Source organism: Fusarium oxysporum, chromosome III (genome assembly GCF_013085055.1).
Source record: "Fusarium oxysporum Fo47 chromosome III, complete sequence".
Classification (NCBI taxonomy): domain Eukaryota; kingdom Fungi; phylum Ascomycota; class Sordariomycetes; order Hypocreales; family Nectriaceae; genus Fusarium; species Fusarium oxysporum.
The window spans coordinates 1448268-1471192 of NC_072842.1; the positions used below are offsets into that span (position 1 = coordinate 1448268).

At 49.6% G+C, this 22925-nt stretch overlaps 5 protein-coding genes across 5 annotated transcripts; 3 read left to right on the forward strand and 2 right to left on the reverse strand.

Annotated features, from left to right (window-relative positions):
- Window positions 1-771: 771 nt before the first annotated feature.
- Window positions 772-4892, forward strand: FOBCDRAFT_217265 (PHD-zinc-finger like domain-containing protein). The gene is made up of 3 exons (XM_031175806.3): window positions 772-2444; window positions 2496-3523; window positions 3575-4892. The coding sequence occupies exons 1-3, from the start codon at window positions 996-998 to the stop codon at window positions 4572-4574; spliced, it is 3477 nt and encodes a 1158-aa protein (XP_031046939.2). The 5' UTR covers window positions 772-995; the 3' UTR covers window positions 4575-4892.
- A 2859-nt stretch (window positions 4893-7751) lies between these two features.
- FOBCDRAFT_217271 (PP1_NEUCR Serine/threonine protein phosphatase PP1) lies at window positions 7752-9373 on the forward strand. The gene is made up of 3 exons (XM_054703755.2): window positions 7752-8402; window positions 8526-8927; window positions 8998-9373. The coding sequence occupies exons 1-3, from the start codon at window positions 8223-8225 to the stop codon at window positions 9367-9369; spliced, it is 954 nt and encodes a 317-aa protein (XP_054559730.1). The 5' UTR covers window positions 7752-8222; the 3' UTR covers window positions 9370-9373.
- Window positions 9374-10504: 1131 nt separating this feature from the next.
- Window positions 10505-11266, reverse strand: FOBCDRAFT_20666 (Rdx family-domain-containing protein). Its single transcript, XM_031175813.3, has 2 exons — window positions 10881-11266; window positions 10505-10823 (listed from the first exon to the last, which is right to left on the reverse strand). Exons 1-2 carry the CDS (start codon window positions 10968-10970, stop codon window positions 10515-10517), a joined length of 399 nt encoding a protein of 132 aa, XP_031046946.1. The 5' UTR covers window positions 10971-11266; the 3' UTR covers window positions 10505-10514.
- A 1278-nt stretch (window positions 11267-12544) lies between these two features.
- On the reverse strand, window positions 12545-12818 carry FOBCDRAFT_270764 (G-protein gamma-like domain-containing protein; the record flags this gene model as incomplete). The annotated part of the gene is made up of 2 exons (XM_031175814.3): window positions 12545-12665; window positions 12721-12818. The coding sequence occupies 2 exons, from the start codon at window positions 12816-12818 to the stop codon at window positions 12545-12547; spliced, it is 219 nt and encodes a 72-aa protein (XP_031046947.2).
- Window positions 12819-16703: 3885 nt separating this feature from the next.
- On the forward strand, window positions 16704-20224 carry FOBCDRAFT_178401 (uncharacterized protein; the record flags this gene model as incomplete). Its single annotated transcript, XM_059608546.1, has 4 exons — window positions 16704-16871; window positions 16996-17259; window positions 17322-18659; window positions 18692-20224. Exons 1-4 carry the CDS (start codon window positions 16869-16871, stop codon window positions 20222-20224), a joined length of 3138 nt encoding a protein of 1045 aa, XP_059464402.1. The 5' UTR covers window positions 16704-16868.
- Between the last annotated feature and the right edge of the window lie 2701 nt (window positions 20225-22925).

Sequence of the window (22925 nt, forward strand, 5' to 3'; positions counted from 1 at the left end):
GGGAAGCATATGATAGGATCTCAAATTAGACCCTGGGCAGATCTCTAGATCTTGCTTCGGCATTTGCTTCCATGATTTGCGGAGCCAAGAAGTCTTATTCAAACAGTCATTAATTGCCATTGGAGTCACTAACAAGTCCCAGGTCGGGTGGGCGCAAGAGAAAGAGAAAATCCTACCAACTAATGATTGATCCCCTTGAAAAGTTCTCAAGCACATGAATGCAGGCATAGACAAGCTTAGGATCAGATAACATATGCTCATCATAAGGTCAAGAGATTTCTCTCCCAGTTTATTTCCAAATCGGGATGGCCTGACTAGGTTTCAAGCACCAGCAAGCAACGGCGATCTGCGAACTGGGGAAACAAATCTTGGCATTACTTGTAGTCGAAAACAAGGACGTTTTACATGGGGAGATTCTACGTCACTTGAGGCCAGCAATGCCAGGTACAATGAGTCGTGTCAGATCTGATCAAGCAATTCCATCAAAATGCTAGATCTGCTTCCCCACGTTGCAGATGCGGCCCATGAGCTTAAGCCAGAAAGAGACAAACTGGCAGATGAGCTGCATAAACAAAGTCACACTGTTGAAGCATACTGAAAGTTTAATCTGAGCAAGTCGCAGCTTGTGCTGCGCGAAAATATGTCAGAGTCTGGTGACCTTTTTATGTCAACCTTCACCCTGGATGCCGCTGACTAAACAGGGACCGTGCACGCCAACTTCACGCGTTCCTTGCCCGAGGCAGAACATCACCTCCTCTGTAGTCGCGAATCCCATCATCTTATTCACCGAACAAGTCTTCCTTTGACCGTAAATCCTACGGGAATAATAAAGAAAGCTCCTCTGGTGTGTATGGCGCCTTTCAAATGATTGGTGATTTCGCCAAGCTTCGGACCGAGCCTGCGCGCCACCTCCCCCTTGACGCGATTATCCATCTCAAGCTTGCGCCAGCGACGCTTCGATTTTCAAGTTTACATCGCCGTTAGCTTCGCTCAAGATGGCTCCGGCATCTCCGACTCCCAGGCGACCCGTTACCGGAAGACGTCGAGGTCGTCCTCCGGGTTCGACCAATGCTGCTCGTGCTGCAAGAGCAGCCCTCGCGGCAGCCTCCGCAACTGAACCACCACCAAAACGACGTCGATATATTCCAGGAGGGGCTGGTGGCGGTGGTCGCTTCGCTGATGCTGACTTGCTAACCACGCCGAATACGACTGGGCCATCAACAGTATCGAGGTCAAGAGCAGCTGCGCGCGAGGCTATCAATGGCCCTTCTCCATCCATAATGCCTCGACGAGAAAGAGGCGCTCGCACGCGAGCTGCTGGCAATGATGGCTTGGAGGAAATGCAATGGGGTTCAGCTGCAGCCATGGCGACTGCTGTGAAGCAGGCTGAAGACTATAAGCCCCGCGAGGAGCGCAGCTGGGAGGACTTCCATCCTAACCTAGATATTGATGCTACATTCATGATCCTGCGATCTGAACAGGTTGATGGCATACCCCAAGAACAACCTGATTTATCAGTGGTTCAGGCATTCGGAACACCTTTGGACGAAACCCGAACCCCATCGAGACAACCAAACCCCGCATCAACTGGAAACACACCAAATCCTCAAGGTCGCTCAGAGTCGAATGCTGCTGATGTTCTTACTGAAACACCTTTACGGCGCCCTCGTCGACCGACCCGAGATGTGGTCAGCTTTTACAGCAGCAAGCCGCTGGACTTTCTCACAACACCAAAAACACCTAAAATTCTACCCATTCAAAACCAGACACCGAAAGAGAAACTGGATCTTAAACTACCTTCATATCGTAAAACCAACAGCATCGAATTATATGAGAGCAAAACTTTTGGCCAGGCTCGCTTTGTCGACAAGTCAATGAGTAATGTCGGCTATCAGGAGAGTGACCACTACCTGCGCCCGGACCAAGCTTTAATCAAATCTTCTGATCTTACCATGGAAGATGACGCAGAATTGACCGATGCTGCTATGGCAGCGTCTGACGGGCCGGTCTACCGTACACGAATCGGTCGTGTCGAATATGATATGGATGAACAAGACGATATTTGGCTTGGGCGATACAATGCTCACCGCAGGCAAAACGACGTTCCAGCTATAACACGCGAAGTTTTCGAAATCACTATGACAAAGATCGAAAAGGAGTGGCATGTGCTTGAGAAGAGAATTCCAAAACCGAACCCGAAGCCTCCACAAACCCATCGTCCGCGATCAAGCTCTGCCGCCGCTGTAAATGGTGAGCCGCAAGGGGGTGAAGAGCCTGACTCAAAATGCGCCATTTGCGACGACGGCGACTGCGAAAACACCAACGCGATTGTGTTCTGTGATGGCTGCAACCTCGCAGTTCATCAAGAATGTTATGGTGTCCCATTTATCCCAGAAGGCCAGTGGCTCTGCCGCAAATGCCAGCTCTGTGGGCCTTCAGTTCCTGTAAGTCTAGTTCAGAACACTTTCTCGAGTTGCTATATTGACTCAAAGCAGACTTGTATCTTCTGTCCCAACACCGACGGTGCGTTCAAGCAAACAAATTCCTCGAAATGGGCACATCTGCTTTGCGCAATGTGGATTCCTGAGGTTTCCTTGGGTAACCACACGTTCATGGAACCAGTCATGGACGTAGAAAAGGTGCCGAAAAACCGTTGGAAATTGACGTGTTACATCTGTCGACAGCGAATGGGCGCGTGCATACAGTGCGGAAACAAGAACTGCTATCAAGCATTTCATGTCACTTGTGCGCGGAGATCCCGGCTGTTTCTTAAGATGAAGACTAGCCAGGGTGCTCTCGCTGTGTTGGATGGCGGTATGGTGCTCAAGGCCTTTTGTGATAAGCATTGCCCGCCTGACTATGTGCAAGAGCATAGTGTTCAACAGGCCACAAAGGCAGCCAAGAAATTCTATAAGAGAACCATGAGGAATCGTATCTGGGCTGATAACACCGCTGTTGCGAATGCTATTGCAGAGCAGCAGCGCAACGCCCTTTCAGAACAGCCATCGGATGAAACACAGCTTACTGGGACAAAGTCTGCAGTCGTTGGTGACAAAAAGAGAGGCCAGAATCCGAAAAACGTCTGGAAAACTCCTGCAGGTGCACCTATTATACCACAGGCCGTGTTTGAAGTTGTAGACGCTTCGATTCAAAGATTCGCATTTCCTAAACGCAAGGAGTTCCTGAGCCAGGCATGTCGCTACTGGACCCTGAAGCGTGAGAACCGTCGAGGAGCAGCACTTCTAAAGCGTCTGCAGCTTCAGATGGAGTCCTTTTCCTCGATGGAGCTTACGCGACGTGACTTCGCAGCCATGGGGCCGAGCGGAAAGATCAGACTTGCTAGACGCATTGAATTCGCCGAGAATTTGATTATTGAGCTTGAGCAGCTCAAAGATCTTGCAGCCCAGCTTGTGGAACGGGAGCAGATCAAGGTTGCCGCTGGTGAACTTGAACAAGAATTTGTGGATGAGTGTTACTTCCCTGTCGCGAAACTTCTCAACCCTGCTGTTGACAGGGCAATGTCGTAAGTGCATATATTGCTCCGCTGATCTTGACTTTGGACTAATTATTTCAGACTTGATAAAGATCTCTTCAAGGACGGCCTTGACAAGCTTCAAAGCCGCGTCAATGCCCGCTTTTATGTGACAGTAATGTCCTTTGCTTTAGATCTTTGCGATGTAATCAGTACTGGTATTTCTACAACACCGCCTGAGTCATCTACGGTTGCAACTCAAACTGAGGCTGTCGACGCACCGCCTGCTAAAACCACTTTCTCAGATATGCGAGAGCGCCGAAAATTGGGAAAACGCATATTGAAGGCTGTTCAGCCACACCTTGAGACAGCCTTGAGAATCGAGTCGGAGATCTCCCAAAAGCCTTTCGAGGGCTTGAAGAAGGAGCTGGAGAACATCATTGACAGAAGCGTGGACGTCCGACCACTGACTGGGACGAGCCAAGATAAACCAACTGACCTCAGTGATGAAGCCAACGACACTATTATGGTTGATGCCGAGCTTCAAATTACTGTTAAGGCCAGTTCCACTGAGGGTGGAGATGCGATGGAAACTACTTCAGATAATGGAAATATTGAGGTCAGCACCAATATTGACGTCGATACATCTGATCTCGCAGAGGCAGGTGCTGTCGAAAAACACGAGTCTCTCCCTAACACTGTCAACTCATCCAATACACCCCCCGACACAGATGGTTATATGTCGAAGCCTCAACCGGCACAATCGGGGCCTCCCACACCGCCACAATCTAACGGCAGTCTTGGATTAGAACCCGCGGATCCTCTGACAGATGGAGGAATACTTTGGTACCTCAAGGGTCATGACCCCAAGGGAACATCTGTTCTCGAAGAGCGCTGGGCCGGGAGAGATGCCATCCGCATGCTCAGCGAAGACCTTACAGATTTAGATGACGAAGAGTTTAAAGGCTTGGGTATGGATGTCGACCACGCTGCAGCATCTGCCACAGTTGAGGCAGGTGTGAAGGAGGAGGTAGAACCCGCGGGTGGTAAGACCAGAGCGAGTAAAGCAAAGAAGCGGAGGACATCAACAAGGAGAAAATGATCTTCAACGTATAGGCATATACCAAGCAAACGCTCACCACAACCGGCGCATTTTGATTGCTTGCGGTTTTTGTCATGCGGGTTCATTTCAGAGAGTATAAAGGGCCATACAGATGCACTAATGAGCTTGGCGTTCAAGGGAAGGATGGGAAACAAATATTACAGGGTTAATACCTCTGAGAAGGAATTATGGGATGGAAAAGGCGTTGGCGAAGGATTCCTATATGGATTATGGGAATGAACGGACTTAGCTCAGCGATGGATTGCGGCTTGAGAATGTGTACGGTTAGTGGGATACGATACAAATGTATAAAATTAATGATCGTGGAATCTGAACCGATCAGTATGACTCTTGGAGCATAGTTCCATCAAATACCGAGTCCAACAATATCTCGACCATGCTTTGACGGAACCCCTTACGATCAAAGGGAAACCCGGAGCGGAAATAGGAAACTCTGTGACATAATTCGATCATGATAAAATGGAGAATATCTGTCATGATGTGGAAAAGCATTATCTTATAACTCTCTTTAGTGGCGGTGATGATGGAGGTTGTCTGTGATGTCACGTGAATCATGGTCTGGATGTATGATGATGTAGCCACACTCGTCCATTCGTTTGCTTGCATCACCGTTTGTATGTGTACACCGGCTCCTGCGCGTCCTAGCGGGGCACACGTACTGACGCAATAGACGAGAGAGAAATGAATGGTCGGTGAGTAATTTGAGGTCATTTTCTTCAGAAGAAGGAGCTTTGGTAGCACAAAGATAGGTGTCTCGCTGTCTTTTCTGATATCTGACTCGTCTAATCACTAAATAATAAAGCTGTGATACACATATCGTTAGCCGACATGCTCATCGAGCTTACGTGGGATGAGATGGTTAAATCGGAGCATCCAATGCTCCTTTTCTCTTCTGGATGGAGCTGAGCTTAGCTCTGCAGAGCTAGTTCTCCATATGCACAAGGTTCTTGATTTTTGGTTGGTGTTTTTCGATCCTCCATCAGAGACCTCGAAAGGGATCAGCATCATGCAGCAAAGGAAGGACATGTGCCGTTGTGTGTTGCCTTGGGCTTGAGTGGCGAGATTCTTGCATGCGCAATTGAGAAATCCCATGGGGTTTATGGAGGAGTTGTTGAGGAGTGGATGAGGCTACTTTTTGTTAAGTCTGAAGTCAGGGAGTGAGCTCTGCCGTAACCGTTATCAACTGGAATGGAACAAGTGGATGTTACGTATTCGATCGCAATACGACTGGGCCTGTCTATCTTTGTATCATATCCTGGTAGTAAAGGAACCCCTGTTCTCGATGCGCTTCATGTCGAACGAATCAGCTTCTTATATCCGCAACCTACACGCGACAGCGTCTTCCTCACTCGAACTTTAGGGTGATTAACTAATAAGGAAAGAGCCTCTCTTCTCCGGGACTTGGGGACCGATGCTAAGAGAGCTGAGAGAGGCTGAGCCAGATGAAAACTGATGTTTGCTTAACTTGGGTTCTCTTACTTGCTGCTCTAGTCTTAAGCGCCGACGAATCCGGTCGCTAAAGCTATGCAGGAGCCTCCAGAGTTGAGACGCCCCCTTTTTTAACTACCTTACCTAGTGACAGGAAAGGAGCAATTTTCCCCTGGCGAAGCTTGCTTGTCAGGAAAAAATCAAGGTTTTTGTTTAGTAGTTAGGGCTTCTCAAGACGCGATATGAGGTGAGGGTATCCATACCTGGGCACCCAACGGGCAGCAAGCAAATGAGACTTACAGCGAGAAGGAAATGAGACGGTGATTTGAGCCAAGCAAGCGAGACAAGAGACAAAGTAACCCAGGACGACAAGAAATAACTGAAGAGGGGCTCCGAAATGTCAAGATGAGTTACGTTCCAGTCTCTATTGTTGTATATGCAGATGCTATGTACTGGATCAATGAGAAAAGCCAAGATTCTGTCGATGTCCACCTGTCTTGTCGGATACCTCAGGTCACACTGAGGCATGGGCAGGTGAGAGAAGCAATTTGTAGCGGCTTCCCACTAAAAATATAGCTACCCTCAGCAGCCCCATACCCGGAGTGCCACTGAGGGTCAGTTCCCCGAGTCCCGTACTTGTCCCAGGTCCATCCATTCCAGGTTCACATCCGGGCCCTGTGTACTAGCGTCTTTCCAGACCAGGGCAGGTACGATTTAGTGTAGGCAGCCCAAAGCCCAAGCGTCGGGTCAGCTCTGTTTGGTGGTTGTGACGAGTCCACCTTCTCAGTGACCGAGCGAGTGTGAAAGCCCAGGAAAAATTGGAAAACTTCCCCCCCTTCCGTTCCCTCAGGTCAGAGGATAAACTTCAACCCTTCAACTCAACCCGACGACGACCGAGACCAAGACTCTATCCACGTGTTAGCCACATCGCCAACACTCTCTGCGAACATATTACAAACCGCTCGTCTTCGTGAAGAGCTGCTTTGCTTGTTACTTGATCCGCCATTTCCTTTTGGCCCCAGACGACGACTGACGAACCACCGTGTTCCGTCCCCCAACTCCAAATTCCCTGATCGCGCCCGCTTTGGCTGCCCCAACAGACCAGACGACGATAACATAAATAAATAAATAAAAAGGCGAAGAGAACATCGTTTCTCATATCTCAAAGAAAATCATCAAAATCGACGATACAGAGGCCCTTTACTGGACCCTGCTTATATATCCTACAAAGGCGACGAAGCGTCACATATTTGTCGACGCAATATTTACTCTTGCTTGACCAGAAGACGAGGATAACAAAAACTCGCTCGCGCTGACGGTGTTTTGTCTCCCCCTTCTGGCTTCTAGCATCTTGCTCGCCCCTCATTTTCTGACGCCCTGTACCTACCTGTCTCTTTCTGGTACAGCTATCAACAACCCAAGTCGGTGGCCCACTGCGGCAACCACGACGACGACAGTTTTCTCCCCATATCCAACGTGATCTGATTGCTTCTTTTTTGCAATTCAATATCGAACGACGACTCAATTTGCTATTGCTGATCAACTTGCTCTTCTGCGCTTTCGATCTTTCGAAACGCAAAATCCTCCAATCGCTCGCTCCATTAGAGACGTGATCCCTTCACGGGTAAGTTACCATTTGGCGTTGGTACTGGTGTGCGCCCCATTCAATTCATTGCTCGCTCGCTCGCCCGCGCCGCGCCGTCTCGTCTCCCCTCTTGTTCCCCTCCCGTACCCATTTCGCGCTCACAGCCCTCTTCATGCTTCTTCGGCTGCTTCCCCTCCAATTTTTCTAGACTCCTCTCGTTTCGTTGTTCCACCATCGCAACGCAACTCACCCGCAAAGCAACGCAACCTAACCCAAACTTGTCTTTTGCCTCATATTTGTCCATCCATTCATCGTCAAAATTTCACCCTCTTGTCGGTCGCGGCGTTTGCGAGTTTGGACACATTTTTCTTCGACTTGTCTTTTTTCCACGTCTCTCTTTTTTTTTTATTGCCTTGTATCTTCTTGCTTTCCGGTTTCACCGGCTGACTCGGCCAGGTTTTGCGAAGTGTATCGATCTGGTATCATATTTCGGTCGACAAAGTTACCCCCGCAGTTGTTCTGATTAGCGATCTTGTCTGCCGCCTTCCTCCTCCCCCACGCGACCCTCCCTTAACTCTACTGCGGGCACCCTCTCGCCAGCAAATTCTCTCAAAATGGCAGACCAACACGAGGTCGATCTCGACTCTATAATCGACAGGCTACTCGAGGTGCGAGGCAGCCGACCTGGCAAGCAAGTTCAGCTACTTGAGGCCGAGATCCGTTATCTCTGCACCAAGGCTCGTGAGATCTTCATCTCTCAGCCCATCCTCCTCGAACTCGAGGCTCCAATCAAGGTATGTTTTTGGCCAGCATTCGTGCTGCCTCGGTCTGAGAGTTGGTGCTTGATATGGGCGCTTCTGTTCTGGGTCTTGGACAATCAAGAAAACCCTTTTGCTGACTTGCCCGTGCCCTAATAGATCTGCGGTGATATCCATGGACAGTACTACGATCTCCTCCGACTCTTCGAGTACGGTGGCTTCCCTCCTGAGGCCAACTACCTCTTCCTCGGTGACTACGTCGACCGAGGTAAGCAGTCTCTTGAGACCATTTGCTTGCTCCTTGCCTACAAGATCAAGTACCCCGAAAACTTCTTCATCCTCCGAGGTAACCACGAGTGCGCCTCTATCAACCGAATCTATGGCTTCTACGACGAGTGCAAGCGTCGCTACAATATCAAGCTGTGGAAAACATTCACCGATTGCTTCAACTGCCTTCCTATCGCCGCTATCATCGACGAGAAGATTTTTACCATGCACGGTGGCCTCAGCCCTGACCTCAACTCTATGGAGCAAATTCGCCGTGTCATGCGACCTACTGATGTGAGTAGCCTGGACTGCGCGAGATGGAGGCGCAAATTGTTCCGAGTGAGAGATACTGACAGATCTCTAGATCCCTGACTGCGGTCTTCTTTGCGATCTCTTGTGGTCTGATCCAGATAAAGATATTACTGGCTGGAGCGAAAACGACCGTGGTGTCTCATTCACATTCGGTCCGGATGTTGTCTCGCGCTTCCTTCAGAAACATGATATGGACCTAATCTGCCGAGCTCACCAGGTTGTTGAGGACGGCTATGAATTCTTCTCCAAGCGCCAGCTGGTCACGCTATTCAGTGCGCCCAACTACTGTGGTGAATTTGACAATGCTGGTGCAATGATGAGTGTCGACGAGAGCTTGCTGTGTTCTTTTCAGGTGAGATTTGACAATGCTTACCATGGTACAAACATGCTGATTATGCTTTTCCTAGATCTTGAAACCCGCTGAAAAGAAGCAAAAGTATGTTCCAACCACTCTTGGCAGCACTAGCACGCCAATCAACTCCCCTCGCAAGAAGAAGATTTGAAGAATTTATACCAACAATGTGCTTTCAACAGGTTCGGCCGACGTTAAACGATCATCCCACCTCCTCGACTAAGGTGAAAGACAACCGCGACGAAGAACGAACGACTCGACTCGGGACTTGTCTCGATCGAAGCGCACCCCCAATCTCCGCCGTCTCGCAGCTAGCCTTGCCACCGTTGGTGGCAGGGAATGTTGGTCCACTGGGAGGGTGACGGAACTTAAGAGGCGCCGGACGCGACGCTGACTTTTGCGAAACCCGAATCGTCTCTAATGCCTATATGCGAACTTGATAACGACAAACGGCTGTTTCTTAGCTCCACACACAGATAAAACATTGACAAAACTTGTTTTTTGAGTTGCACACGCGCACATGCAGTTCTCGGATTCCATGCACACATGATCCACGGGACAGACGATCTTGCTATGTCTGCTCCGCGTAGGCTGGCCCGTGGACATACGCAGTTCGAGAGGCTGGTATTCTCTCACTTGATTTGTGATGACAAGGATTAGATAATCCATCAACTGCTAATCTGTCTGACTGGGAGCGTTTCCTTTTACGGTCATGTTGCATTTCATGGACGAGCTTTGTGTGGTCTTATTCGTTGCTCAAGAGCGGCCTCTGTATACGTTTTGTGCTTTTAGATAGGTTTAGGGAGAGTGGGCAGGAGGGTAGAGCGTTGCTTGATTTTGGTAAGGGATAGCGAAGGTAGTGGAAGAGGAGAGGAATAAGGTGCTGGAGCGAACAGTAATTACTGTACAAATTGTGATGAAGATCGCGTCGTATTATCTTTGCGTGAGTGATGAATGTGGTTCATAGTACTCGTAACTCGGCATACGCCAAGGGTGAGGATGACTACGGAATGGCTGTGATGAAATTACAAGAATACTCATCTCCTCAGACGACGACCACGTAGGCGTGTAAGTTTAACTATACCTATTTACACCTACATAAGGGAGGATTCGACTTGGACAGCAAGAGGTGTTATCAATATGAATGCCGCACGTGAAGGCATTCATTACACCTGTCATAAGCCAGCCAGGTCATGACCACAGATGCTTGAGAAATGCTACTGACAATCCTCACATTTCTCCGTCTCAACTGGCTTGTCTTTCGCTGTCTCCTCCTTCTTCCCGTGATCCCTATCAACATGGCCTAGATCTCTTCCTGGTTCAATGACATCTCTCACCCTCCTCTTGAGCTCCTTCGTCTCAGGAAAGCCCCCATCTTCCCGTCGATCCCAGAGGGTCTTTGTAGAAGCAATGCCTGCACCAGGGGCTTGATGCGTGATAGTCACGATGAAAGTCCCGCCTGTAGAAGGCTGAAGAGCGACCTCTCCGAGGCCTGTTGAGAACGTGGAGAGGAGTTCTTGAGCATACTGAGGGGCGTTAACTTCTCGTCACATGCTAGCAGGCTGTCAATTCGGTCAACTTACATAGGCAGCTCGTAACATCCATTTACACTGCGTGCAAAACTGGATAGAAACGCGGGGAAGAGGCGTTTGCGTCGACGCCTGGCTTGTCATGGTTTTTGCCGCCGTCTCTCAGTTGCTGGTTTTGTTATGCTATGCAGTCGTTTCCGGGAACGTCGTGGTCTATTCTTGGCTTGGCCGGGCTGGACCTTTGAGTTTTTAAACTCTGAGGCGTTGAGGCTTCCGAGCTTGAGTTCGACAACTAAATCTTCCAGTAAGGTGACCTTATCATTGAGATATGAAGGGAACAATCGAGACAGTAAAAGAGTACGGGAACCTCGTCCTAATGGCTTGAGGTGCCTTAGACAGTGATTGATAATTGGTTGTATACTATACTGTATGAGGGGATATTCTTTGCCCCTCCAGTTACAGTTAATGCGAATGCCCAGTCATATCTATATGCAAGCCCCGCGGTCGAGAACGGCTCAATTCGACCCAGGTGATCCACTTTGTGATTTCTGCTTAGGTACATCAGGTACTCCCATAGTGTACTGCGTAGTAGAGCGGGACATGCTGAGGTAGATAGTTGGTTCTGCTTGAACACCTTGTCATACGTTATGATAGATGGCTGATACAGGCTAGAAGCGTGAGTGGCAGTACTCGTTATGGCGTAGCCAAAGTGAGTATATAATGATATTCAAGATCTGCTCCAGGTAGGTACCTTCTGTAATAGTTGTTGTAAAATCCCAAGTACCTCTACTAGCAAAAGGTAACAAGGAAGACTTGCACGGGTCGGGTCGGATGGGCGTAAAGTTGAGTCCTGAAAACGTCAGAGTCTACACTATGTGAAATAGTGATTTATCCTTGGGGCAGAGGTGATGAAGTGAAAGTCATGAGTTATAAAACCGAGCGTAAACACCATTGAGACTCATATCTCAAAGCCTCAAGTTCAACAGTTGCAAGAATTGAAGTCGTCAAATCATAGATAAAAAAAAGTATATTTGCTTGGGGAACGTACACGACATTGGATGGAAATGACACCAAGATGATAACAGAAAAATGATAATAAAAAGGGGAATTATTACATTCGCGCAAGAGCCCGATCCATAAACCGTTTCTTAAGACCCAGACTCAGACCCAGACTCGTCGTAGTGGTGCTTCAACCTCTCCCCTTATCGTTGGTCTCATAGCAACATCCATGTCCCTTCCAGTAGGAAGAAAGGCAAATGTGCGGAGACAAAAATATTAAATCGCTGTAGTCCAGTCCAGCCTCCTCATCAACTATGGCTCCATTGCTCTCGCTGTTGGCGTTTATGACCCGCTCAAATAGTATGGTCTCTTGGGGTATCTTGATCTGGGTCCATCTGGTACAGCTGGATCTTGTGTATGGGCTTTTTCCCTCTTTCTCGCGCTTCGCGTCGCTTCGTCAATAGGGCAAGTCGTTCCTGGTAGCTTCCCAAGTAGCCGTCGTGGTAATGCTAGCAAGCGCTTCGGTATCCAGGGCCTAATTCGCCTCCATCATCCGAGTATCCCATACTCAGTTCTCCTTGGTTTACACCCCTTAAATGCGTCACAAACATATCAAAACTGACTGCGGCCCACCTCCTAATCGCTGAATCATTGCCGACATTGCGTAATTGTTGATTTTGGTAACCAGTAATAAGGAAAAATTATTATCGCGGGCGGCATTACATGACCACACAGCAGCCGCCAGATTGTTGCGGCGCATAAGGGTCCTCGCCCTTGGGAACAGCGCCCCAGACGGAGGGGACCATGTAGTCCCGAGTGCCATTGCAGTAGGCAATGATGCTATTACGGCATTAGTTACTGATGCGTTGGTGTAGAATCAACACGATCGACTCACCTCTTTGATGCTGTGCTGACGGGAATACGCTCTCGCTCAAGATCCTCGCGCAGACGATTGTTGAGCTCGGTTAGTCGTCGAAGCTTGAGATCGGCCATCGACTGCTTGTTCTTCTTGATTTGCGAAGGGTCGCCAACATCACGAGAAGTATACTGAGGCATCTTGGAACGGGGTGCCGAGGTGGGCGAGTGAGAGCGGTTTCGGAGGGAGAGTCACGGCGATGAGGCGCGCGAGTACGTTGAGAACTGTAATTCTTCAATATTAGCGCGTTGCTGGAGTGATATCGTTGAGTGCGAAGCGTAATCGAGGCATCGCGAGATGGGCCAACGGATCAGGGAAGGTCGGCGAATCGCGTCAATCGAATTTGTCTCGGGTGAATGTCATCGCAATCGGAACAAACGAGTCCAAGGGAGCATCGTCCATCACTTGGTTGATTCTGTCGATGCCCATTTCCATGTTGTAGCACCTATATGCAATTGTCGCTTGCCCCTAATTGACGGCGACGAGGATTCGATCACTAGTAGGATATGACTTACGGAGAGTCGGACTCGAGTCAATAAATGACAGTCGGAGCTTGCGAAGCGGTTCAGTACGCAGACAAGAATGAGAGGATCGACAGTCGGGAGGGTATTCGGAAGGTGATGATGGTTGGAACGGGTGTGTGAAGGAGAAGAAAAAAGGGTCCGTCGTGAGAGGCCAGGGAAAGTGGAAGTGCAAGTGCAAGTGGAAAGGAAGGTAAGGTTTGGTGAAGTTGGTGGCAGAGAGCAGAGCAAAGCAGAGCAGGAGCGAGAATGTGATGGGAAGGACCTGGCCTGGCCTGGGGGCATGGTAGGGGGGGAAACTGCACTGCAGTGGAAACCCTCGAGCTAGGTAGGTAGGTACGGCCTACCTAACCCAAAGCCAGCAGCAGGTCCAAGTTGCGGGAAGCACCAGCACCAGCATTAGGACAAGCTGGGTTTAGATCGCTTAGTGGAGCCACTTTTGGGTGAAAATGGACCACTGAGTGCTCGATAACTCTTTGCCCGTCTGGGGACTTCCTTAGGCGGATTTGCTTGGTGGCTCGTGCACTTGAAGCTGTGGCTCTTCCTTCTGTTCCTGTGCTGCGGGAGCCCTGGCATGGAAATTGGGGGTAGGGGGGAGCTGCTGGGGGCCCCCGTTGAGGGACCTTAGACCTTGCTAGGGGCTGATGTGATGGTCAACGGGATAAGGAGACGAGACATTATCTTCAGGACGTTGGATGGAGCCAATTGATGCAGAATGGAACATATCGACAGCAGATTTCTACAGTAACAAAATTTCAGGTAGGTAGCTTTCAGTTCCAACCTTCCAATAACCCGTTGAAAACAGCGAGTCCAGCCTCGCCAGGCCCAGCCCCTGATCTGCCTGCTGTGCTATGCTCATAGCTAACGAGTTAATTATGCTCCTCTTATTGCACCAGACAAGCATCCATGGCAAAAGGACTTCCAATTGAGCCATAGAACGCGCGTGGTTGGCTTTGGTGGGGCCTGCGGAACCGTATTTGGCCCCGAAGCCATCTTAGCTGCAAAGCTACAGGCACTTGATATTGACTTTCAAATTATGAGGGGAGAAACCTGAATCAGCAACCCTCCAAGCCAAGAAGCCAGAGCGAGTGAGGGAACCGCGTGAATCTCTTCGATTTTTGTTGACATATTGGAGGTTGAATGACATTGACTCCCAACCTCTTGCGTCAATACTACCTCTGGTTACTTACCTTGGGTTCTAAGCTTACCTACCAGGTCTTCCATGAGATCGCCCAAAGCCACCAAAGACGGATTCCGTCAAACTTTGGTCAATCGGTAAAAGCGGGAAGATCTGCCACCAGAACGCGAGAGTTGAAAGCAATACGCCCATTCATCTCAATAATGGGGCAGAGAGAAAGCCATGTTGATCAAGTCCAAGCTCGAAAAGCACAGGTCCAGGTACGGAAACATTGCCCGCTAACAAAACAGAGGCCGAGCTCGCTCGTTCTTGGTCACCCAAAAGCTCGTCTCGTCTCGGCTGCGCGCAAGCTTATAGAACCGAATACCACTACAGAAGCTTGCGACACCACATAACGTTCACAGATTTTGTGAGCCCCTTCCTGGACGCGTCCCTACTACGTCGCTCTCTAGTTTCTATGGAGTTCGAGACGCTCAGAGCCTCTGTTTCTGCTACTGTCGCTTCCCGCTCTCGGAACGCTGCAGTAGCGGCCTGCATACATAAAGGGGTTCCTTTTCCTGGGCTGAGAGAAACGTTTGATTCTCGAGTCCTTTACGAGTTACGGTCATCCAAGAAGTGAAGAACAAGAGCAAGTGCATCAAACAGAAATGATATGTTGCCTTCAGAAACAAACAATAACGACATACATTGGGTTGTGTATTCATAATTTCTGTGTTTTATTAAATTATTAACTCTTTTATTATACTCATGGCTACTAATGAAGTCAGGACTTTGCTAAGAGGAACCGACGAGATCCACCAATGCTGCTAGTCATTAAGATGAGACCCGTCTTGGCGACACAGACTCTTTCTGCAAATGGTTTGGGTAACGGCGCAGCAGTCACGATACCTTGCTCTCTCTCTCTGGGTTGCAGCCTCAAAAAGGGCTGTGTAGCCCTGTATAAGAGTTGTTTTCTGTTTCGAATTGTTGTGAATTGTTGCATTGAAGCTGGGGCTTACTATAGCTTCAAATGCTCACCAGAGAGTGAAACAATTCTGTATCAAGAGTGTTTTTCGCCTTCTAGGCTCTACAATTCTGGCACAGAGAGTAATTGCCTTGACGAGTCCTCATTCAATCCCCTCTTGCTCTCTATTCCTCATGTCCAGCACCAAGCAAGTTCCGCTTGTGGGCTGATAATTGCAAGCTATGCAGCTCTCCTATTGACATGGTTCGAGCCTGGTACGTCGGCTTTTTTTTCCCACACGATCCCCGGCCCAGGTACCTGCTTTTACCCCTGACCAGATTGCCATCCCATCTGTTCGTTATGTGCATCCGTACTCTTTGATGACTTCCGAGATGTCAGAACTCGTGAAACGAATGATCAACGCCATCCAGCTGGGACCAACTGACGCCATTCGCAAGGATAAACACGGATCGGGGTATTGTAATTTGTGACCGAAACACGAGAATCTCAGCTTTGTGTAGGAACAATGTTCATACATACCGGCCCTGCAAGTCGTTGGAGGGCTTAGGATGTTTTGTTATTTTGCACATAGTGTCAATCGGAGTAACTGTTCTCTTTTGATTTGCTCATGAAATGAAAACATGAACCGAACCTTTTTTATCAAGAAGAAGCTTGAGCACAATTCATCACTTTAACTACTATGTTTGGATGTTTGGATGTTTGGATGTCCGGTGTCAAATGCATTCGAGAGCCAATGGGATCTTAAGTTTACAAGCGACACAAGACATTAACTTCTCGTTATCCTCTGGATGACTGGCCGCCTGACTGCCGCTATCAATCAAGTTGGACAGGAACATGGGTCTCTGAAGATCTCTCACGTATATCTCTATCATGCTCCAAAGTTCATCACTTTGAGATAAGGGTCTTCTTATAACTTGATAACTCGTAATGGGCAGGCTATCAGCCAGTACACCTATTTATGGATAAGATTCAGCCAATCTCTCATCACTATTCATGTTACCGGGCTGCGAATAAACCTTTGATCGAGTCGAGTTTACTAACTGTATAAGCAGGTCAGCCCTCTAACTACTTGTCCTCAGAGTTCAGCAGATCTCCAAGAAGTGATGTCTTTATCATGCCTTGTTCAGAGAAGGCAACCAAAAATAACACCGCACGCTCTTGTTTGACTCCAGTGATGAGCGATGTTTATAACCTACCTCGAGCAGTTCAATCAATTTCTGGCTTGAAATCACCCAACCAACGAAAGTATGTGGCTGACATCGCGCACGGCCACCGAACTTGCCGCCACACCACAATCATAACAGCTGATGTAAGCGTGGCAGTAGCCCCTCCTAACCGTAGCGGCCACACACGAAAATCGAAAAATTCAACCTACGTCGTCGCAACACCATCACGAGTGCCGGTCGAATACCTCAGCGCACCTCCCCACCGGCTGATCGATCTCGGATCATCATCAATAAATCTCCTCTCTTAGTCAAGTCATATACAGAGGAGGTTGCCCAGCATGGTACGTGGAATACTTGCCTTCCTTTGTCCCGGTTGTCGTAACTCGAGCCCTATCTCTCTATTCGAACTTTACCCCTCCTCCACACTAAATCCGCCTTTGATGTTGACTTGAAGTCTTTTGATAGCCTCCTCCGCCGCACCAAAAGCCTGAGAATGTTCTCAAGAGGGCTCACGAACTCATCGGAGTCGGCCAGGCTCCCGCCGCCTTGACTCTGCTCCATGAGCACATCACCAACAAGCGCTCCCGAAATGTCCCAATTATGTCGCTGGAGCCTGTGATGCTCCTCCTCGTCGAGCTTTCCGTCGAACAGAAGAAGGGCAAGCTTGCCAAGGACGCCCTTTACCAATACAAGAATATTTCCCAGAACACAAATATTGCTACCATCGAGGTGCGTACATCATAACAGAGTCGGTGCCGTTGGGATTTCCGATATTAATATATACATCACAGCTGGTCCTTAAGAAGTTCATTGAGCTCGCGGTTGAGAAGGTCACTGCCGCCCAGCAAAAGGCCGACGAAGTTCAGGAGAGCATTGATGCTACTGCCGGCACCTCCAACATCGACGATCTCGAGGCCACTGAGACCCCGGAGTCCATCCTCCTTGCTACCGTCTCCGGTGAGCAGTCCCGAGACCGTACCGACCGGGCTATCGTCACTCCTTGGCTCAAGTTCCTCTGGGAGGCTTACCGAACTGTTCTCGACATTCTCCGAAACAATGCTCGTCTCGAGATCCTCTACCAGAGCACCGCTACCCAGGCTTTTGACTTTTGTCTCAAGTACACTCGCAAGACCGAGTTCCGCCGCCTCTGCGAGCTCCTCCGAAACCATGTGCAGACCGCTGCCAAGTACTCCTCTCAGATGCACGCCATCAACCTGAGCGACCCCGACACTCTCCAGCGACACCTTGAGACACGTTTCCAACAGCTCAATGTCGCTGTAGAGCTCGAGCTCTGGCAGGAGGCTTTCCGAAGTGTCGAGGATGTTCATACTCTTCTTAGCCTCAGCAAGCGACCTCCCAAGAATGTCATGATGGCCAACTACTACGAGAAGCTTACCAGAATTTTCCTTGTCGGCGAGAACTACCTCTTTCACGCTGCTGCTTGGTCGCGATACTACACTCTTCTTCGCCAGTCCTCTGTCCTGGTTGCCACTGGCCAGGGCAAGAAGGCTGACAACCCCCCTGCCTCCGACGCTGAGCTTCAGAAGGCCGCCTCTTTCGTTGTACTCTCCGCCCTTGCCATCCCTGTCATTAGCACATCCCGATCTCGAGGTGCCATGGTTGACTTCGACGAGGCCAGAAAGAACAAGAACTCTCGCTTGACTCACCTCCTTGGAATGTCTCAAGCCCCTACTCGTGCCAGACTGTTCCGGGATGCCCTCTCAAAGTCCCTTCTTCAGCGCGCTCGCCCTGAGATTCGGGAGCTTTACGAGATCCTTGAGGTCGACTTCCATCCTCTGTCAATTTGCCAAAAGATCTCTCCTATCCTGACCAAGATTGGCGCCGATTCTGAGATGGAGAAATATATTCTCCCTCTGCAGCAGGTCATCCTTACCCGTCTGTTCCAGCAGCTTTCCCAGGTCTACGAAACCGTCGACCTGTCTTTCGTTGAGAGCCTGGCTCAATTCCCTGAGCCCTACCAGGTCACTCGTGGAACTATCGAGAAATTCATCATGAATGGTAACAAGAAGGGCGATCTCTCTGTCCGCATGGCCCATGCCACAGGTGTCCTGAGCTTCGATAATGATGTCTTCTCATCATCCAAGGCTAGCACGGCGGGTCTTCTGCCGGTTCTGCAGAGTCTGAGACCGGTACCGTCCAGCGTCTTCAGAGCACTCCCTCTGAGATTGTCCGCTCCCAGCTTACCCGCCTCGCCAAGTCTCTCTTCACCACCTGCCATTATGTTGACCCTGGCTTCAACAAGGGACGCCTCGAGGCTCGTGAAGCTGCTCTTGCTCGCGCCAAGGCTGGTGCTGAGGAGGAGCATCTGGCCATTCTTTCACGAAAGGACCTTATCCAGAAGCGCAAGGAGGTTGCTTCTGAGATCCAAGCCAAGAAGGAGAAGGAGAATGCCCGCCAGAAGAGACTTCGTGAGCAAGCCCTCCAAGAAGCTGAGGATCTGCGTCTCGCCAATGAGCAAAAGGAGCGCGAGGCCAAGCGCCTCAAGGCTGAGCGTGACCGAGTTCGCAAGGAGGAACTCAAGAAGCAGATCGCCGATCTTAAGATTGGCGACAAGGCTATCGATATTGATCTGGAGGACCTTGACAACCTTGACAGCAACCGCCTACGCGCAATGAAGCTGGCTCAGCTCGAGCGTGAGAAGAATGATGTCAACGAGCGTCTCCGCATCACTGGCAAGCGTCTCGATCATCTTGAACGTGCTTTCCGTAAGGAGGAAGCCAAGAAGCTACACGAGGACTATGCCAAGCAAATTGAGCAGGACCGCAAGATCTATGAGACTGTCAAGGCCCAAACCCTCAAGGATGCTGAGCAGAAACACAAGGAGAGTGTTGAACTCAAGCACCGACTTAGTCGACTGGTGCCTCAGTACGAGGAGTTCCGTGATTCCCTGCATGATCGCCGTCGTGATGAGTTCGAGAAGCGCCGTCGTGACGCTGAGCGTGAGCTTGAGAAGCAGATCGCGCAGCGCAAGAAGGAGGTCCGTGACCGACGTCTTCGTGAGAAGCGTGAGCGCGAGGAGAAAGAGCGTGAGCTACGTGAGGCCGAAGAGCGCGCTGCTCGCGAGAAGGAGGAGCAGCGCATTCGGGATGAAGCTCGTAAGGAAGAGCTTGCCAAGCTCAAAGAGCAGCGGGAGAAGGAACGTCAAGAGATGCTGGAGAAGGCTGCCCTTCAACAGCGACGCGAAGAAGAAGCACTGGCTCGTCGCAAGGCGGAGAAAGCTCAAGGGGCTGGTGGCTTCTCTCGTGGACCAGAGCGCACAGATTCGTCCGAGGGCCGAAGACCACCTGTCTTTGGTGCCGGCAAATGGCGAGAACGTGAGGCGGCCAACCGTGACGCTGGAGATGCTCCTCCTTCTCGAGCACCTCCTGCCGAGAGGTCTGGTTCCAACGACCGACCTTCTGCTGGTGGTCCTCCCAAACTCAACCTCTCTGGTGGCAAGCCCAGCTGGCGAGAGCGTGAGGCTGCAAAGCAAGCCGCTGGTGGCGGAGCTGATGCTGGATCTTCCGCCCCTCCCCCTCGCTTCGCGCCTCGGGGTGGTGCGCCACCTATGGACCGAAGCGGCTCTGGCCGTGCTGAGGAGGATCGAAAGCAGTCTCCCGCTCCTCCTGCGGAATCCCAGCCTGCTTCACGAACAGCTGGCAAGTGGGTTCCTCCTCACATGAGGAACAAATAAGCGATGCAGACAGGGGAGAGAGATCGCAATTGGGCATGCATAGTTTGCGATTCAGGCGTTCAGGATTTGGTTTCTTGTTCTCCGTAGCATGGAAGGAAAAGTAGTAGTAGTATGAATCAATTCAAGACTAAGCGCATACGAGCACCATGTTACAACCGTTTTCTCAGCAGTCAAGCTCATTGGTTATCTAAGGGACAGGAAAGATCATGAGGTAGACGAATGATGACTTCTTACAACTTGAACAAGCAATCTAGTGCCACAGCCTTTCTAGACCTGTTGTTTATTAGTCCGCATTCCTCGTACCTGGACAAATTTTATTGATGGTCAACGTGGCTGTCAAGTTTGAAAAGTTAACTAGCGTAGCAGACGACCTTCTGCCCTGCCCAGTGAGTCACTGTCTCGTCATATAGCAGTCTATCACTTCATGCCGATTTTTGTAGGCTTGAAAAGTCCGTTATGAAATATACATGCTCTATTCACGAGTCAGTTGAGGGGGCATCTATTGCCTGAGAGGGCAGGATTAGGTTAGACGATTAGGACTAGAAGGACTTGCTCGCAACAGAAACATGATATGAGTATGTTTATAAAGTCATGAAATGTCATCGATCGGTGAGATTGAATATTCGCTCTTATCCGAACGAATGACTGAGTCTCAAACTGAGTTTGGTTCCTGGATCGTCGGGATCGTTTAGTAAATCCCAACGGTTCGTTCTGAAACTGTAATGCCAGATTCGAGACCAGTCTTCTCTAACAGGTCAGGAGTTTCACTGATGGGGACTTGGTTTGAACGTGATCAGCAAAGTTTATACGAGGTGCAGATGGTAGTGGTGCTCTCATGAGGCGTCAGACTGTTTGCCTATGGAAGACACTCGAATGATCATCACGAGTGATGGGTGTGATCGAATAGACTCAAGAATTCCGGCAACGTTGGATTTCAATGCTAACCCAACCTTATCATCCAAACTCTCAAACACTCTTATTTGCAGTTTTAATGTGCTGGGTTCTGCGTTTGTCACCCAGGTTGTTGGTTGATGATGCCTGTAGTCTAGTCATGTCAGTGATGATCACGTGCAAACGAACTAGTACCCAAAGCAACGAACTTCAACTTTACCATTGACGACAAGTTTTTTTGTACGACACCAGACACCAAATAATTTTTTCTTTCTGCTTTTCTCCATAACTGGAATAACTGGAAAATTGATGGCATGTCCGGCCCTCTCGTGGCTGAACGACTAAACAAGATCGTCCCCAGAAGCTGCCAAACTAGAGTTGTTCGATATCCTTCAACCTTGACCAAATCCGGCGATCAAAGAGGACGGCCAGACCGGACCTCAGCCATCTAGATCCTCACGGCATGGATCTTCTGGCAATGAGAAATGAATTAGGATTCAATTGCGGCTTGGCGTAGCAAAGGCTAGTAGCGTTGAAGAGGTCGACCAACACAACACCAGCAAGTGCTGAATCCACATGGAGAGCCAGCTAGCCACAGGTATGCTGGGCCAGAGCCACGATACCGCTATTCTGGTGTTTCTACTCCATCGTGGATCCGATCGAAAGGCAAAGCTTTATTGGGGGATTTGGAATATGACCTTGTTGTAGATCCAGTTTATCTGGTTTGGAGGATGGAGATCTCTTGCAGGGACCAACTAGAATCTTCTCCAGACACATTCACTTGGAGACTCTGGCAAGTCGCTTCTGCTCCTGCTTTCTTTATGTTAGACTCTACGTGTTCTATCACTCAAGATTGACATGTCACGAGGGTGTGACAATTTTGGATCTGTATCAACATCATGGTCACAGGCGATATGAGTGGGTCATGCCTCGGCCTCGCCTCGTTCCTGACTCTTTAACTAGGACCTATTGTACCTGCATCAGAAGCTGCAGGAACAGACGGGAGAGCTACAGGCCCCTAAAGACGCCTCCGAATCCATTCCGAGAGCCGACCGCCATCGGTCACGTCTGGGCCCTTGGCGTCTCCACGTGCATCAGGATTCACCTCTGAAGTCTGTTACGCTCGAATGACTGTCGTAAAATCGGCCTCCCGCGCCTCTTCGTCTCTCACTCTGCCGACTAGACTTAACAGATCAAGCCACTATAAGGAACTCAACTCGTCCACTTCGCGATCTACGCCCGAATTAGCAAGAGAGGAGCTTACCCGGCTGAGCTGTTTTGGATAGTTTCGTCCTTAGTAGAACTGGCCGATTGATACTACATTCGAGTTTGGCGTGTGTTAGGCGCTTAGTGGCGTCTGTCTATGACTCCCGCTTTGGGAAGGGTTGTTCTTGTTGTGCCACGAGCTCATCGGTGTTCACTGGCGTCTTTTGCATCATGATGTTATTCAGTAGATTTGTGGCATTGTGGATGAGCACGGGGCTTCCGGTTCCTGAGTCTATGGCTGACATGACTGAGTTCGTTAAGTTGATCGAGAGGCGAGGAGATTTGCCTTAGTAGTCATGGAATAATCGCAAAGGATAAATATCCTCGAATCCCCCGTACCATAAACAGTCTTTTCTCATCATCCAACAGCAGCTTCTCAAGCAATCAGCTTACTCTCACACTCTCTTCTTCAGATCGCATTCTTTCTTTTACTTGCCCTGGGGCACCACTCTCTTTAAACACCAAGACTGCTTGCAACGTCACTGAGGAACCGGATACACGATATCACTTACAACAACCTCGACAGCTATTTGCAACTTTCTAT

Bases quoted from the DNA above. Each gene is read 5' to 3' on its own strand.
- FOBCDRAFT_217265 (XM_031175806.3), top strand. From the start codon at position 996: ATGGCTCCGGCATCTCCGACTCCCAGGCGACCCGTTACCGGAAGACGT. The intron at 2,445-2,495 runs GTAAGTCTAGTT...GACTCAAAGCAG, and splicing joins TCTGTGGGCCTTCAGTTCCT to ACTTGTATCTTCTGTCCCAA. The intron at 3,524-3,574 runs GTAAGTGCATAT...TAATTATTTCAG, and splicing joins GCTGTTGACAGGGCAATGTC to ACTTGATAAAGATCTCTTCA.
- FOBCDRAFT_217271 (XM_054703755.2), top strand. From the start codon at position 8,223: ATGGCAGACCAACACGAGGTCGATCTCGACTCTATAATCGACAGGCTA. The intron at 8,403-8,525 runs GTATGTTTTTGG...GTGCCCTAATAG, and splicing joins AACTCGAGGCTCCAATCAAG to ATCTGCGGTGATATCCATGG. The intron at 8,928-8,997 runs GTGAGTAGCCTG...ACAGATCTCTAG, and splicing joins GTGTCATGCGACCTACTGAT to ATCCCTGACTGCGGTCTTCT.
- FOBCDRAFT_20666 (XM_031175813.3), bottom strand. From the start codon at position 10,970: ATGACAAGCCAGGCGTCGACGCAAACGCCTCTTCCCCGCGTTTCTATC. The intron at 10,824-10,880 runs GTAAGTTGACCG...AACGCCCCTCAG, and splicing joins GGATGTTACGAGCTGCCTAT to TATGCTCAAGAACTCCTCTC.